This window comes from Eutrigla gurnardus, assembly GCF_963514095.1.
Source record: "Eutrigla gurnardus genome assembly, chromosome: 14".
Lineage (NCBI taxonomy): Eukaryota > Metazoa > Chordata > Actinopteri > Perciformes > Triglidae > Eutrigla > Eutrigla gurnardus.
The window spans coordinates 26,378,067-26,394,331 of record NC_139937.1 but is presented as its reverse complement, the minus strand read 5'-3'; the positions used below and the strand labels follow the sequence as shown (position 1 = coordinate 26,394,331).

Here is a 16,265-nt window from a genome sequence, read left to right as displayed (position 1 = left end):
TCCATTACTCATATATATATATATATAAATAAAACCATAATAATCAAAATAAGACAAGAGAGAGACCCCATAATGAAAAAACGAAGCAAAGGAAAATGTACATCATAATGTATACAGATGCACAGTAAGTACAGGAGTATAATGTAAGGAGAAAAAACCCCCAAAACAATAAATCAAAATAAGAACACTATTACACCTCGGTCAGTGTACATACATGTTCTTTTCCACATAAACTACATAACAAAGCATAACTTCAGCCAAAAATCCAATTTCTTCAGTCAAATGTCAACACACAAATACCATCTCCAACAAAACAATTTCATACATCTGCTTAAAAAGTTATATGATGAAGGTCAAATGGATGTGAAACCTGCAATCATTTCTGTATTAATAATTTTATTTTTGGATGGATAAAACTGTGGATGGATTCCCTGTATCGCTATTCTCTCCTATTTTTGCTTCAGTTATGCTTCTCGACACTTGCAAAATAACATCTGGTGACAACATGCACTCTCATTAGCAGTGTGATACACTTCCTCACTTGTGTAATAAATGTTGCATTGCAGGTTGAGCTGCAGTGGTTGTTACACATGCAACTGGAGCAGCAGACTGGGAAGGCAATGTCAAAGCATGTGGTGTAGAACAGACACAAGATGAAATGGTAAAAGAAGAAACTATCAAACCCTTTAATCCTTAATAAAAAAGAGATGCAGGTCAGAGGCAAACAGAGACTGAAACTAAGCTATCCAAGAGATCCCCCACACGGATGTACAATATATACAATAATTGAAAGTTACATAAAATATGCATTACCATCAGTGTGAGAGGATTAATCTATGAGTTTAATGTAGCAGGTGAATGGGGGACATCCCCACGGTGAGCTCAGAGGATCTCCAGGTAGATGGCCGTCTCTGCATCGGCCACAGCATCACTCTCCCCTCGTCGGTCTATACAGCCCTCTCCTCCTCTTCGTCTCTCCCCACCTCTTCTGCCAATGGGACGAATCTGAAAAAGAGGACATCCCAAAATTCATCCCAAAATCAGGGAATTACAGATTTTGGAGATTGAGCTCATTTTGTTTATGCAACAAGGGGCATGGCCGACCTGCTTCGTGTGGACAAAAAGCGGCGTGCAGTTCTGGTACACGAGCTGGTAGCTGCCGTTGGTGTAGATATGAGTCACTTCTGTGCAGTTAATGTAGAGGGGCATCTGGTCCTGGAAAATTCCCAATCCTTCAGGGTACACGGCTGGACGTTTACTCAGACCAGGTCTGAAGGGAGCAGACAGGCATGTGAAACCTCACAACAAGCAAATGTGACACATGAACATTTCAGGGGCTGATTTCCTTCACATACTTCCCAGCTCTCCTTCGACAGCAGTAGCAAAGAAGAGACAGGAGGAGTATGACGAGGCAGACGGACGCAGCAGGAATCACCAACCATAGCAAAGGTGCCGTCTCTGTTTGTGGACAAAAACAGCAGTGATGGATCAGCATGTGTTATATAATATAATACAGACAACACAATATGGATTATACGTCATATCTCTAGGCCTTTCATACATATTACCACATATCGCTTTATTGATATTCTGAAATTAGATCTGGAAAAGCTTTTAAAGTGTCACCAAGCATTGCAATATGAAGAAATATAAATTATGAAAAGCTGTACTCGTAGTTCAATACAATTATGACCACAGGTTTTCTCTGCAGCGTTTTTCAGCTCATTATCTTCTACTTGAGTTACCAAGCTGCAGGCATGTTGCACCAACGTTTCAGCATCATCAAGAGACAGAGCTGGTGTCTTATTAGTGGAGGAACTCTGAACACACCTTCTCCCCCCTGCAGCAACATCAGCGAGTCGTTTCCCAGTGCATTGAAAGCAAAGCAGATCACAGTCTGAGGTCTGTCCACGCGGCCCCTCAGAGTGGCCGTCAGCGACCCCGGCTGAGATGTCACCGACACATTGTAATCCCGAGGTGGAACGGTGCCGTTCACGCTCCAGGTGACGGCCGCTTTGGGGTTGGAGTCGACTGAACAGCGACACTGCATCACCAGATCTTCCACAGTGCAGGCGGAGGAGAGCCGGAGGATGACTGGTTTGTCTGGAGGAGAGAAGAGCACATTGAACCTATGGTTGAAACTCTCTTTAACTTATTCCTCTTATTATTCTTAATGGTCTTTCAATCATACTGTACTTTTTATTTATGTCATATTGAAACTCTGGTCTGAGGATGAAACTTATTCGGTTTCTTGCAGAATGTTAGATTCAGAAGATCAGTTCTGTTTAAGCCTGGTGTTACTGTTTCTCTTTGACTGCCTGCAGCTAAATCATCAAATCCACGTTCGTATTGGAAGTCGGCCCACAGGAAGTAGGATTACATTGTACGTTCAGCGGCGTGGGCCGAGACTCTCCTCGACCAATCAGGTTCTGTGCTGAGCAGCGGACCCTCATGTCGCGGCTCACGTTGAACACCCGGACGGTGTGTGTGCGCTGGTGGAGGTGCACCGTGCGGCCGTGTTGACTGTAAGACCAGCGGTACTCGGACACCGGAGGGTCCGCTTTGCATGCGCAGACCAACAAGGCGTTGCCCCCATCGTGCACCATCAGGGACTGGACCTGAACCATCACATCTTTGGGTGAAACTGTAGGGCAACAGAAAAGAAGGAGAAAAAGGGTTTGAGTGAAAACTGAGCCAAGAAAGACAAACGTAACAGTCAAAGCTTGGCTTACATGTCACATGCAGGTCCTTTGAGACGCCCAATGCTTTGGCTCCTGGGTAGACGACTTCACACCTGAGCCTTGGCTTCACCTGGTGCGACACAGTGAAGGACAGAGGGGCCAGTAGCATCAGCCTGTGGGGCTCTGGGTGGAGGATCTGTACCTCCCCATGCTGGCTGCTGTTCAGCTGGGCTCCCCGTTCCCAGCTCCACTGCAGGGCTGGAGGTGTGGAGGGGCAGTGATACCTGACGGAGCAGTTCAGGGTGACCAGCTGACCCTCTGTGGCCGACGACTTCCCGCTGATGACAGGAACCTCAGGGGTGTCTGCCAGCGAGGACATCTCCAGATTAATAATAATAACAACATAACAATGAGATTATAGATTACTGTTGTGTTACCACTGATGTGGATTTCATTAAAGACAAATCAGAATATCTACAGTTCTATAATCTCATTCCAGAGCCATTATTGTGGGTTATTAATCCCAAATTAATCACGACTATTAATCTATTAGTCCATTTATGATAGTTTACTCAATGTTGTTTATTTAAGGCGTTTGAATCCACAATTGTTATTTCGTCTATTTATATAAATAAACCATACATGAATAATGCAATGTAAATCTTGTTTATTTGTATTTATTTGTTAATTTGATTATTACTATATTTGGCATGATGGTGACCTGAAGGGAAGAAATATCTACACATTATTCTTCTGCACTCAATATGCAATAATAAAAACAAATTCATCCCAGTTTCCACTGTGTGTTTGTATTATATATACTTTATTTCTGCTCCTATGCAATCCTACTTTTCTGGATCGACATACATTACACGGTTGTTAAATAAAAAACAAGACAATAAAGAAGCAGTAACGTGACTCCCACACTCACCCCCAACATCCAGATTAAAGCTCCTCGGCCTCCCCCAAAGGAGGTCATCGCCTTTCTTCAGAGCGATCTCAAACACCCGGGAGTCGTCCCGGCTGACCTTCTCGATCTTCACAGAGCAGTCTCCATCTGCGATGCGCCCAAAGACGGACGTCCGGCCTTGGAAATCCCGGCTCACTTGATCCCTGTCCTCGCTGTTAAAGGCGGTGCTGCGGAGAGGGAAGAAGTGGCCTCCGCCTCTGAACCTCAGCCGGACATCCACCCTCCCCTTCCTCCCCCTGAGAAGGTGAGGAGCTGGAGGAGTGAAGGAGCAGGGGATCACCACGCAGGAGCCCACCACTGCTTGGACATGTTCAGGGACCGAGGGCACGGGGGAGACCGCCTGGACCCTCCACAAGGTTGCTGTTGTGATGAGAACAGGAAATAATTACCAATACACAGGATTTAATGCAACCATGCCTCGTTGTTAGCTCGGGTTGGAATCACAGAGACAGCAGGTTTGTTACGAGGCCAGCCGGCCGTATAATTGTGCCTCATGTTCGTGTCTCAGGTGTTTTCATTTGACTGCTGTGAAACCAAAGACAACTTCCAGAGCGTGTCCAATTAAAACATGTCACAAAGCTGCCGAAGGAGAGCTCACTGATGAACCCCTCGATATCGACTAGAATAAATCATCATCAAGAACACATTTGAAGTGACACGAGGCTATAACTGCTGTATTTTCCTGCTCCGTCTGCAAATGCATTACATGACCCAGAAAAATGTCGCAACAGATGTATATTTAGAAAAAAGGGAAGAGGGCAACTTTTGGCTGGAAAATCTACTACGGTCAAGTTTTATACTTAAAAACGTAACGCTTAGTAATACTTTGAAATCTAAATGATCTTGATTATTTCAGGAAACATTGCATGTGCTTTTTCACCCTGTCATCAACTTCATGGAGGTCATTAAAGTAGTAGAAATTATATAAGAAACAGAATAATAAAATGTAATGTATATTCTGCAGGAGACATTCATGGACAAAATTCCACATTCAAAATGTATCTTGCAGTAATAATTGTGGTGATAACAGATATAAGGGGATAATTTAATGTTAACGAGGTCAAATAATAAATAACTGACATTTTTACAGAATTCAATCAATTTCTCTAAAAAAATAATAATAAATGATTAAGTTACTCACCAAAAATCAGAGGACACACCAGAAAGACCGTGTCCACCTGCATGACTGCAGCCCTGCTCTGCCAGCACACAGAGGAGTGATGAGGAGAGAAGAGGGGGAAGTTGGAGTGTTTGCTCCTGGAGCTATGACCTCATATCCATGCCTCCACTTAGACCTCCAGGCTCATCTATGATGTTCACATTCATTCATCAAACACCACTGAGCTAATGACTCAAACTGTCCTTTCAAACAGTTTGAGCAGATCACTTTTTAATCTTTGCAATGTCCAAAGATTCAAACGCTCGTTCAAGTGGTGGAAGTAGGAACTGTTTGGAAAGAAAGAGCTCACCGAGTATCTGTGAGACACATGACTGGATGGGTGAGTCACTCTCATGCTGCTGGCCATTTCCTCAAAAGCTCCGATCACTAAATACGTTCACGTCTGATGCCCTGTGTCAACACCGACCATCGAAACTGACCGTCTTACAGCGTGCTAAAAGTCAAATAAAAATAAAAAAAGAGAGAGAAAGTTGATTAAAATTGATAAATGAGTAACTTCTCTGCCTGACACCGATTTATAGCTGTTCAGCCGACAATAAAAACCTGCAAAGTAAGTAGGTCACGACAGTTATGTGAGAGGATGGAAGCAACGGTAAAAAAGTATTTCAGCAGGAACCTGTTAGGACTTCTGGTCAATGTGTTTATAAGTACAACAATATATAAAAGAATATACATTTAAAGTCACAATATAAAAATCGTTTTCTTCCCATTGTGTGTTAGTTGGAAGTCACTCGACGGGATCGGCATGTTTCTGCAAGATCAAACAAAAAGCAATGAATCAGAGGCCGGGACCAACGCTGAACTATGGACCCTCTGGAAGGTTGTGTGAATTGCCGACAATAGTAAGTCATTGGGCTCCGCCTCCCTGCACCTTCAGACGGAACGCAGGAAACACTCGTGTCCTGAACTCGGAGAGAGGGAAAGCTACACTGAACGTATCAATAGCCTACAAGGTTTCTTTAAGGTAAGCATTTTAACGGCATGCATGGCAGTATCTGCACAGATCTCTTTACTGTACTTTTCATAGCGCAGTTGTGTTAATGTAAGTTGGTTTTTCTCTGAAGCCATGAACTCAGCTCAGCACTTGCTCCGGTCTCAGAGAGACTTGCTCCTGAAGTGGACTCTGGACCACCCAGCACCCTTGCTGCGTTGGCTGCGTGATGCTGCGGTGCTGACCCCGGCCCACTACCTGTCTCTGCTGGACAGCTCACCCTCCAACGCCGTGGCCCAGGCTCTGGAGATGGTGTGTGCCACCGAGGAGGACAGCCAGAAGTTCCTGCAGGTGCTGAGGGATGTGCAGGATTATTACTGTGAAGATCTGCAGGTCTGGGTGCAGAGACACTGCAGGGACGACCCCGTCAGGAAGCCAGCGCCCGTAAACGTTGAAGGTGAGTTTGCTTTAATATACTGGTGATGACAGTAAGGGATTTACATAAACAGGTGCATTTAAAATCAAAGGAAAGGTGAATATATAGAGAGTTTGCAATGTTTTACAGTGCAGGAGCTGGCAGACTGACAGACCAGAGGAGAAGATTATTAACAGGGTACAATCAGCTTTCATGTCATTTCTGCTGACTTGGCAATGAAGGGGTGTAAAGGCAACATGTGTCTGTCTGTCCATCCCCCACTTTGCTCCAAACTGAGATATCTCAACAAATATGAGTGGATAAACATTATTTTTATCACCAGAGCCAAGAGGATGAATCCTATTGACTCGGTGATCCCTTGGATTTTACTTTAGCCCTAGCAGCAAGTTGGCATTTGTTCCTTGTGCTAGTTCACATTTGTAAAACAAAGGCACGGTTTCCAAACATACTTGAAATGACACTACGATCATTCAAAATAACATGCATTATTTATGCTATGAATCCAGGGATATCCACAGAGAAGAAGTCTAAAGGCCCCATTGCTAAACTGTTCAAAGGAAAGAGCAAAGGATTTACCCTGACTACTGAGCTTAAAGGTCTGTATTTATTATCTCATCAAAACTCGATTTTAGAGTATATTATTAATGTGAATTGATTTGTGCCCATTTTAAAAAATCCATTAATAATCTTCATTGTGCAGCTAAAGAAGAAGTGAATCCCAGGAGTTTAAAGAAGGCTAACATTCGAGGTATGTCCATGTAAGGTGAACTGAAGGTCAAAAACACTTGAAAACTGAAGAGCAACTGAAGTTTGTTGATGATATATTTCATCTTCCTGTCTTCCATTGCAGTTCCAATTTCTGCTCACAAAACGACCCTCCTGAAACGCACAGAGCAGCTGATGTGCTACTCGGAGGGCGAGGGCGTGGCTTCCAACTCAGCGTCTCACATCGAGATCCGCTACACCGACCTCTTTGTGACAGAAGATGACGACTTAACCGACACCAGCCAACATGAGTATTTTGACCTGGCCAGCAGACGAGCTCGCATCTATGTCCACCAGGCTTGCCAGCGCATCCGGCCGAGCCATTTATTGGGCCCGCAAGGGACTTCGGGACGCCCCCCCAAAAGGGTTAAAGTCAAAGGCATTGCTGGCATCGGTAAGAGCGTAGCGGTCCAGAGGCTCGTCTACGAGTGGGCGATCGGGAAGAACATGCGTGAATTCACCTGTGTTTTTGACCTGCGCTTCAGAGAGCTCAACCTGATTGAAGCACCGCTGAGCTTGTTGGAGCTGCTTGGAGAAAGGTTCCGGTACCTGAAGGCAGTTCTACCCGACCTCTTCACTTCGCCAAGCTCTTTGCTCTTCATCTTAGATGGATTAGACGAGTTCAAATTCTCCTTGGACTGGAACAGGCCTGACAAGAACATCGACGTTGGCTCGAAGGTGCCAGTGTCGGAGCTGATGGTGGCTTTGATCAAGGGAAGCCTTCTCCCAGAGGCGTCGGTCATTCTCACAACAAGACCATCCACCGTAGCTCCCAAGCGTCTCTTCCAGAGATGCTGCGTGGTGCTGGGCTTTGAGGAGGACCAGGTGAAGGAATATACCACCAAGTTCTACAAGGACAGAAACGTTGCTCAAAGAGTCTACGATTACATCTTGAACAATGACAACCTTTTCGTGCTGTCCTTCATCCCTCTGTATTGCTACATCATCTGCACCGCTATGGCTGAGTTCTTCTCTTCAGGAGATCAAGACGTCGGTGACTCAAAGTCTCTGGAGCTAAACCCGCCCAGAACAATCAGCGAGGTTTATTTCTGCTACCTGTTCACAGCAGTCAAGCATCATGCGCTGAGGGGGAGTGCAGAGAGAGCCACCCCAAGATCCGAGGTTCTCTCACTGGCAAAGCAACAACTGACAAATCTGGGGAAACTGGCGTATGAAAACCTCCTCCAGAAAAAGATCATGTTCGACAGAGCAGACCTGGAGAACTACGCTGTCACACCTGCCGATCTTCAGAGCACCTTCCTCCGTCACATCCTCCAGCCTCTCAAAGAGGAAACAGTGGAGATGTTTTCTTTCTTCCACTTGACTGTTCAAGAACATCTGGCTGCGCTCTACTGTGCAATCAATCTCTTCAGCCAGGAGGACATCATCCAAGCTCTGGACTTCTGGTGCTTTGGGCTACGTCCAACATCCACCACGGCTGCACCCCTGCAAAACACGGACCTCGAGGCAAGCAAGGTGGAGAGCCTCCAGATGTTCACACGCTTCTTCACGGGAATGCTCCGAGCTCGTCTGGCCGGTCAGCTGGACGGCCTCGTCCTTTCCCCGCTGGAACGAGGGGATGGCATCCCCGCCAGGCTGGGTTCGTGGTTCAAAGAGCAATTCAAGGGTAGAAATCTGAAGAACTGGGCAGCCCTGAATCTTCTCCACTGCCTGATGGAGTTCCATGTGAAGGAGACCACCAGCATGGCAGCACCAGAGATCAAGAAGCTGGACCTGTTTAAAATGAAGCTGAGTGTTGTGGACTGTGCCGCGATGCACTACGTGCTGCAGTTCTCACCACACAAGCTGCAGGAGCTCAACGTAGGTTACTCCAACATCGGAAATAGAGGACTAAACAGACTGGGGCCAATCCTACACCGCTGTGAATCTCTCTAGTGAGTAACTGATTTAGATATATTAATCTGTAAAATAGATTTCAATTACAATATACTGGTAAATGAAAACCAGCTGGCCGATGCCGTTCTGTGTGGTTGTTGTGTCTGCATGTCTGTCTATAGACTAACAACCTGGCTGTGTCCCGAGCATGCATGACCCAAAATACACACTTTGGGAAAAGGAATGACTGCCATAAACAATGCTGACCTAATGTTTTTCTATTCTTTTTCAGTTTGAGATACAACTGTCTGGATAAGCAAGCAGCGATTTTAGAATCTGCAGTTCTGAAATCGAATGAGTGCCAAATTAAGAAGCTCTTGTAAGTCATTGCTAACATTATAAAACTTAAAAATAATAAGAATTTAAGAGTTTAACAGTTTAATACAGCAGAATGCAATTTAGTATATTTTTTCTAATCAATAGAGAATGATGGAAAACCAGCAGGGAGAATAAGGCCTACAGTTATTTATTAGCAGAATTAATTTATTGTCATTTATGTCACATTTCGTTCATACTTCCCAGGTGTATGTAACAACAATTCCTAATAATATAATCAACCAACAGAGTGGCCTAAATGACAGGCTGCATGAAAAGGTTTGGTCTAATGCAATGGTCTAAAGGACATTCAATAGAAGAGGTTTTAAAACAAGCTTAGCTTTGCTTGAGGGGATTAAGATGCATCCAGACCTGCAGATGCCCTGACCCCTCTGGCTCATTAGACACTATACTATATCTATTTAACTGTAACGCCATTCTTGTACGCAGTATGTGTGGCAACAACCTGGGTCCAGAGGGAGTTCTGGAGCTGTGGAACGCTCTGGAGCACAACTCCACGGTGGAGGAACTCTATCTGGACATCACCGGCATCACAGAGCGAGGAACAGAAAACATGGTCAAGTGCCTCAGCAAGAACACCTCTCTGAAGACCCTGACGTAAGACACATGGAGCTCCTCACTGTTCTGGGTGTTAGAATGTGTGGGAACACTGCCATCTAGTGGAGGGAATGCCTTCAGAGGCTATGAAAGTCTTACCTTGATGTTTTTCTCCTTCATCAGCATTGCTGGGAACGACATTGGGGAGGTGGGCAGGAGCAGGCTGAGGGAGCTGGAGCGACTTCGACCGGGACTCCGGATTATTGCAAACTTCGTGGACGACCTTGGGTTACTTCAGGCGTACCTGGACTGGGTGGAGGAGATCCGGGCAGACAGGGACCAGATGGACACGGTGAAGAATGCAGATGCCCTGCAGTCGGTGCTGAGGGGGCTCCAGGTGGCAGGAGAAGAGGTGGAGAAAGGCCAGCAAGCAGAGAAAGCCAAGGAGCTCCAGAGGAATATCGTGGAGTTGCTGAAGACTTCTACGCATGTGATTGGAGGAAGACAAGTTATGTAGCAGAGGCATTTGTGGGCAGATACTTTCATTACATGCACCATGACTTCGACCCGTAAATTTGATATATGAATCCTAATGTTCTGCTCGGGGTCCTGAAGACCCGAGTCCTTCAAACAAAAAACATTCTAAATACTGTTTTATCAGCTTGATTTTTTATAACTTCCCACTTTTTTTATGAGAATAGCATACAAACACAGTTTTGTCATCTTCTGTTTTCTGTTCTCAGAGACGAGTGATTTTTATACTTGTTCATATGTTTTATATCTTGAATCAGCATTGAGAGTACTTTGTAAGCAGCACTTCACCTCCCAGATCCTAAATAAATGTGTTTAGATTTATCTTATGGGAGTTGTTTAACAGTTTGTTCATAAGAGGTCAGGGAGGTAGAACCCCCGGGGTGTAAATGACCACAAGCTTAACTAAGTCGGAGGACACATTTACACAAATACTTTTGTTTATATAAAGTCCAGATAACCTTTAACACATAGAATGTCTAACAACTTAATGTAATAAGGATAATGTTATGGTCATTTGTGTGCGCTTTGTCACCTTTATCAAATATGTGAACCCAGTTTGTTGCAAAGGGAAGGATTTTTACATTAATGAGGTCTGATCACATGAAAAACATGCAGCTGAAGTAGAAAAAGGGTGGTTGATTATTATTGTTGTTATCATTTTTATACTTACTACAATAAGAAAGTAAATGACATGATTTAAAGGCCGATGGTTACTGTTGACATTCAACAGAATGAAACTGTATTTCTTTGGTGTGAATGCTAATGTGCAGCACTTATTGTGCAAGTTCCTCATTTCCAATACATGAGAAGAAAGGCTAGTTCACTTGTAGGGAACTTGCCTTCTTCAAGGGGACATCTTCTTTTATCCATTTGCAAAACGGAGCCGACGAAAACGTAAGTCATTGAACTTCCACTCCAGCTGAAGATCTTTTGATAGAGTTAAATGTTTGATTCCCTGAGCTTTTAAATCTACCATCCAAGCTTTAAAGAAGAGTAAAAAGTCAGTTGTTAGAAATGTAAAGCTTTAAGACGAGTAGTTATGTCTGGACATTGTTTGCAACTGCACTTTAATAATGAGTTCATTAAGAGTAATTCAAAATAAAACAGCAAACGAGTACATGGACTTTTCCTCTGTTTTAGCACTTCCAGGTTCTCCTTTTTTTCATTATCGTGTTCTTCATCACCATATTATGAAATGTGTGATAAACATCATTTTCTTTCTCCATACCAGTGAATGTTTCTTCCCCATTTTAGAGAAAACCACACTTTTGTTATCTCTAGTGCACAGTGTTAGGTTGTTAGTCTATAGACAGCCCACCAATACCACCAAAACCTTTGAATGAGTATTACCATGATCACACCTGTATTTAAAAAAAGTCTCAAATCTAAAAAAAATGACTACTTATTAATTTAATTGTTCAATTTTGATTTTACAAGTTATTATTTTAAAAGTAGTAAGGAATTTAATAGATGAAAACGTGTACTCTTCCGTCTTTCATTCTCAAACTTGAGCTTCTTCTCTCCTGACAAACAAAGATGGCTGGAGCTCTGACGTTCCTTCTGGCTGCCTGTCTGCTACAGGGTGAGTTTGGGTTCATTCATATATGGACCAATAATTACCAAGATAACAAAATGTCCTCTCGCTGTTGTAACCTTGTTCTTGTGGTTTGTTTCTTGTGTTCAGGTGCTCTGTGTGGAGAGTACAACATCATCCTTCCAAACTCAATGGAGGTTCTTCGGGGATCCTGTGTGACCATCCCCTGCTCCTTTGACATAAGAGACAGCAAGAAATCAAACTTAGATGGAACATGTAGAGCACTATGGCAACCTGATAATGCAAAACCTGAAATAAATGGGAACTTGTTGCAAAAGAACTGCACCACAACCCTGAAACCTGATACCACCAATACATATACATTCAGATTAGAGTGCAAAAAACTGAAATATAATTTTGCTCCACCAATCTCTATTTCAGTCAAAGGTAGGATTTCACAGCTGTTTACTTACACTTCATTAATGTCCCTTCTAGAGCTGCTTTGTCCTTTTGATTGTGTTGCATTTTGCAAAGAGCATACAAAACGGAGATAGATTACCATGTATTTATGTTGAACATGTACCTTCCGTCCAGATGATCCTCCCACACCGACTCTGACTCCGTCCACACTGAAGGTGGAGGAGGGAACCCCGGTGAATCTGACCTGCTCTGCTGCAGCTCCCTGTCTGTCTGATCCTCCAACCCTGACATGGACCCCCGGCCTGGAGGTCAGTCTGGAGACGCTGCAGGAGATCTGGGACAGAACTAAAGTCAAGACCTCTGTTGTGACCTTCACTGCCTCTCGACGCCATCATGGAAAGAATATCTCCTGTACGGCCACCTACAACACACAAGACGGCAGCACCAAGTCAGCCGTCAGTCCAACATTAACAGCCAATATTTCATGTGAGTTCATTTTGAAATTTAGACACTTAACAAAATAAAAAAGTCATGAAACATGACACACATAACACATACTTTACACTATCTTTAACTGGATATAAACACAGCCGAATACTTCCACCAATAAATGTTAATTATTTTCACTAGACTTCTTTTCTTATATTATTGCACACTTAGCCTTGCATGACTTAACTCCTAAATGTGCATTCTGTACAGTTGCGCCACAGATCCTTCCCTCATCTGATTGCACCAAAGCTGCAGCCCAGCTCAACTGTTCCTGTGAGACCGTGGGAAACCCTCCCCCCACATTACAGTGGTATTTGGATGAACTGCCTGCCAATCAGTCTGACAGGTTTGAAATAAGCAATGTGCCTCCGAATGACACGGGTCTGAGGAGCATCATCACCGTGACTCAGCCGCAGGAGACGGATCTTTCCACTTTGCTCTGCCGAAGCACCAACTCTCTGGGATCTGCTACTCAGCGATTTTACGTCAACGGCTTTGAGCCTCAAACACCTGCAAAAGGTCAAAAAAGTGTTTTAAACAAGTTTTATTGAATAATCCATCAGGATAACTTTGAATTATTTCTCTACAGTATATTCTGCACAGTGTATATAATATCTCCATTTAGTGTTTTTGGTTTTATCCTTCCTTTTATCCTCCCCTGCCTTGTACCTGTAAGTTGAATATAGGGCAGATGCATTAGTTTCACCTTCTAGAATTAAGGAAGTTATTTATTTTTTGCTTAATTATTTATTTTTTTCCTGCTTCAAACATTTAAAACATCACAGTCTTATTCTTTCAACCTAATGATGAATCTTAAAGGAGAGCAAATGGCAAAAACAACCACTATGAATGAAAAACTGCTTCTATAATCTAGCAATAAATGATGTAATACCTCAAAACAGAGCCATTATTACAACGTTGTGTGTATAGCCCTTAAAACATCTCATCAAGTTTCATGTATGTCCAAACGTCCTTCACTAAAAGTACCAAATATCATCCCATTTGACTAACCCAAGTAATCTTCTGTTCTCTTTCAGAGTGTTCATGTCGAGTTACGGCGTTATCCTTCCTCGTAACAGTTGTTTTTCTAACAGCAGCACTCGCAGGTGCTCTACTCTTTGCTATCAAGTAGGTAACCTCTTGGGACACCATGAACAAAACATCTTTTTAATCTCAATCTAAGATAAAATCCTAAATCGTCACATCCCTTTAAATTACACAGAATTCAAGCAATTCCAGACGTGCTAATTAGAGTTTGTCTCACTGAGCATCTTCATTCTGTCAACTCGTACAACACGAGCAGGCTGACAACCAAAGTAGGAAAGGAACATGTCTATGTAATTCAGATGGAGTGTTCCAGTGTCCTGTGTTACAGGTCTGGGAGAACTGGCTGCTGTGATTGGACCAAGACTTGGGTCAAAGGTGACACCAGCACAGCTGGGAGGAGTCAATGCCCGACGAGCAAAAATGGAACTCAGGTACAGACTGTTTCCTAATGTGGGTACGAGACAGGGGTAGTCTAACAGAATACCTGTACCACTGACCTTTTCTATTTTTTTTATTCAAGGCATCGATCGCAACAGATGAGGACATCTATGTCAACAACACTATGATGAGAAACGATGTCCAAGGACATCAACGGGTCGCCAGCAGATGCTCGGGGAAGAGGAAGCAGGACGGCGGCGATGTGGTTTACTGCAGCGTGATCTGGAAGAACAAGACCAACAAGGGGAGGAAACTGTCCAGTAACTCGTATCAGGAGGAGGAGCGATGCCTGGAAGGAGGCAGGGATTATGTGAGAAACGCTCTGGAGATGGAGAGTCTGTACGACAACATCGGGACTCGGAAAGATGCAAAGAAGAGATTGGACAGTGAATATGCCCAAGTTCATTTTTGCGACCAAAATTTCATGCACAAATAGATCTGTTTGTGTGTAACTTTTGCTGAAATTGCTTAATTTCTATAATCATTTTTGTGATATCTGTAGTGTTTTTGGTAACGATTTACATCGTCATGGTTTCGTCCCCGACAAGAAAGACTCATTATATAAAACAACACTGCAAACTAATTAGCACCTCTCTCACAAAAATGATTCAATTAAGCATCGTGGACTGTCTTTCAAATCAATAACCTATTATTAAAAGTGACACAGAGATGTTATTCATCAAAATGAAATAAAAAGAATATTCTCTTTATCTCTCTCTCAAAGAACCAAAAATATATAAATATTAATAATAAATATTAGTTTTTCATTAGAAAAGTTCATACATTGTAGACACATTTCTTGGGCAAATGCTGCCCAAGGAATATGACTCCAATCAGCCTGATGGGGGCGCTAAAATTAAAGGTCAACTTTAAAGTCATAAATGATGTGCTGTATGTCAATGTTTGCCTCAAGAACCACTAAGTCCATCTGACTAGGTTTTCTGCCATTATTACTTTTTTGAAAAACACATGATTGGTTCCATCTAACGAAGTCTCACTCGAGGAGAAATCTTGTTTTGCATTCTCATCGTCGATATCGGCTCAATATTCAGCCATGATATTGAAAATCCTTAGACAACACTACACTAACTCTAACACAACACCGGCACTATTCCTCTACCGTCACTCACGTTTCCACTGTTGTCTTCCAACAAGTCACCCAGCACAATAACAAACAGACCAAGCAAAGGTAAAGAAAACAAAGGCATTCCTCTTCAGGCTCCTTTCCATGTGGTCAGACATTCAAACAACAATCTGAGCCTGACAAAAAAACACAGTACTTCCAGTGGATGTAGACTGGTGGTGCAGAATTGCCTGTTAAAGTCAATTCTAATAATAAAGATGGACATTTTACTATTTCTACACTGTGTAAATGCACTGTTTAGTCCAATATTTTTTTACTTTGGTCATTCTTGATGGCAGACAAGAATCTGAACATTTACCTTTGAATCAACCCAGAACAGCTATTGCTTGCTGGGCCGAAAGGGACCACGTGTTGAGAGTTTACAATCAACCAGTTACTCTTTCAAGGGTTAATAATAATGTAGTTTCAATCAAGCCTAAACATCTAAATATACATAACTATGCAACTCATCATCATCTGTTAAACAAGATTGTGAGGTTGCATTAACATCTCCACTAAACGGGCATTGTTTAGCTGAGTAACAACGTTTAGGGGCAGGAATAACTGTAGCTAGTGATACCAAAATACAATATACAACTAAACCAGACAGCGAGAGACGTCACGCATGCGTCAACAAGAACTGACGTTTCTAATGTTGGCGAAACCTAAAACAATCAATAAACCCTGTGTTTAAGAAATTAGCTGTACTCACCATTAAAGTGAATAAACTGTACTCACCATTAAGCGAATGGGCGCGCTGTCTTGTTTGTTAAATCAGGAAAACGTCATCCTCTCAGGCCATTAGTGGGCGTGGCTAGGTCCGTCCGTCGAAGATGAAGGTTGCCGTGGCGACGCCCCAGCACCTAGCTAGCTAGCTAGCTAAGTAGCTAAATGGAAAGAAAGTAATGCACGCCTTTTACTGAATAAACGGACACGCTGTAAACTCAC

At 43.1% G+C, this 16,265-nt stretch overlaps 3 protein-coding genes across 3 annotated transcripts; 2 read left to right on the top strand and 1 right to left on the bottom strand.

Annotated features, from left to right (window-relative positions):
* Nucleotides 1-672: 672 nt before the first annotated feature.
* Nucleotides 673-5,238, bottom strand: LOC311024630 (sialoadhesin). Its single transcript, XM_084027121.1, has 9 exons — nt 5,121-5,238; nt 4,793-4,958; nt 3,613-4,011; nt 2,733-3,044; nt 2,381-2,644; nt 1,831-2,103; nt 1,356-1,458; nt 1,105-1,270; nt 673-1,005 (listed from the first exon to the last, which is right to left on the bottom strand). The coding sequence occupies exons 2-9, from the start codon at nt 4,833-4,835 to the stop codon at nt 883-885; spliced, it is 1,683 nt and encodes a 560-aa protein (XP_083883247.1). The 5' UTR covers nt 4,836-4,958; nt 5,121-5,238; the 3' UTR covers nt 673-882.
* A 654-nt stretch (nt 5,239-5,892) lies between these two features.
* On the top strand, nt 5,893-10,827 carry LOC311024883 (NACHT, LRR and PYD domains-containing protein 12-like). Its single transcript, XM_084027458.1, has 7 exons — nt 5,893-6,219; nt 6,717-6,831; nt 6,924-6,946; nt 7,049-8,858; nt 9,092-9,178; nt 9,625-9,792; nt 9,916-10,827. The coding sequence occupies exons 1-7, from the start codon at nt 5,898-5,900 to the stop codon at nt 10,247-10,249; spliced, it is 2,859 nt and encodes a 952-aa protein (XP_083883584.1). The 5' UTR covers nt 5,893-5,897; the 3' UTR covers nt 10,250-10,827.
* Nucleotides 10,828-11,102: 275 nt separating this feature from the next.
* Nucleotides 11,103-16,016, top strand: LOC311024715 (sialic acid-binding Ig-like lectin 12). The gene is made up of 8 exons (XM_084027261.1): nt 11,103-11,160; nt 11,803-11,848; nt 11,951-12,247; nt 12,395-12,706; nt 12,920-13,228; nt 13,747-13,837; nt 14,085-14,187; nt 14,277-16,016. Exons 2-8 carry the CDS (start codon nt 11,803-11,805, stop codon nt 14,628-14,630), a joined length of 1,512 nt encoding a protein of 503 aa, XP_083883387.1. The 5' UTR covers nt 11,103-11,160; the 3' UTR covers nt 14,631-16,016.
* The last annotated feature ends 249 nt before the right edge of the window (nt 16,017-16,265 follow it).

Coding starts and splice junctions, on each gene's coding strand:
- LOC311024630 (XM_084027121.1), bottom strand. CDS start 4,835: ATGCAGGTGGACACGGTCTTTCTGGTGTGTCCTCTGATTTTTG. Junction 4,012..4,792: donor GGTGTGTCCTCTGATTTTTG/GTGAGTAACTTA, acceptor TCATCACAACAG/CAACCTTGTGGAGGGTCCAG. Junction 2,645..2,732: donor AAAGGACCTGCATGTGACAT/GTAAGCCAAGCT, acceptor GTTGCCCTACAG/TTTCACCCAAAGATGTGATG.
- LOC311024883 (XM_084027458.1), top strand. CDS start 5,898: ATGAACTCAGCTCAGCACTTGCTCCGGTCTCAGAGAGACTTGCTCCTG. Junction 6,832..6,923: donor CATCAAAACTCGATTTTAGA/GTATATTATTAA, acceptor GAATCCCAGGAG/TTTAAAGAAGGCTAACATTC. Junction 9,179..9,624: donor TGCCAAATTAAGAAGCTCTT/GTAAGTCATTGC, acceptor TCTTGTACGCAG/TATGTGTGGCAACAACCTGG.
- LOC311024715 (XM_084027261.1), top strand. CDS start 11,803: ATGGCTGGAGCTCTGACGTTCCTTCTGGCTGCCTGTCTGCTACAGG. Junction 11,849..11,950: donor GGCTGCCTGTCTGCTACAGG/GTGAGTTTGGGT, acceptor TCTTGTGTTCAG/GTGCTCTGTGTGGAGAGTAC. Junction 14,188..14,276: donor CGAGCAAAAATGGAACTCAG/GTACAGACTGTT, acceptor TTTTTATTCAAG/GCATCGATCGCAACAGATGA.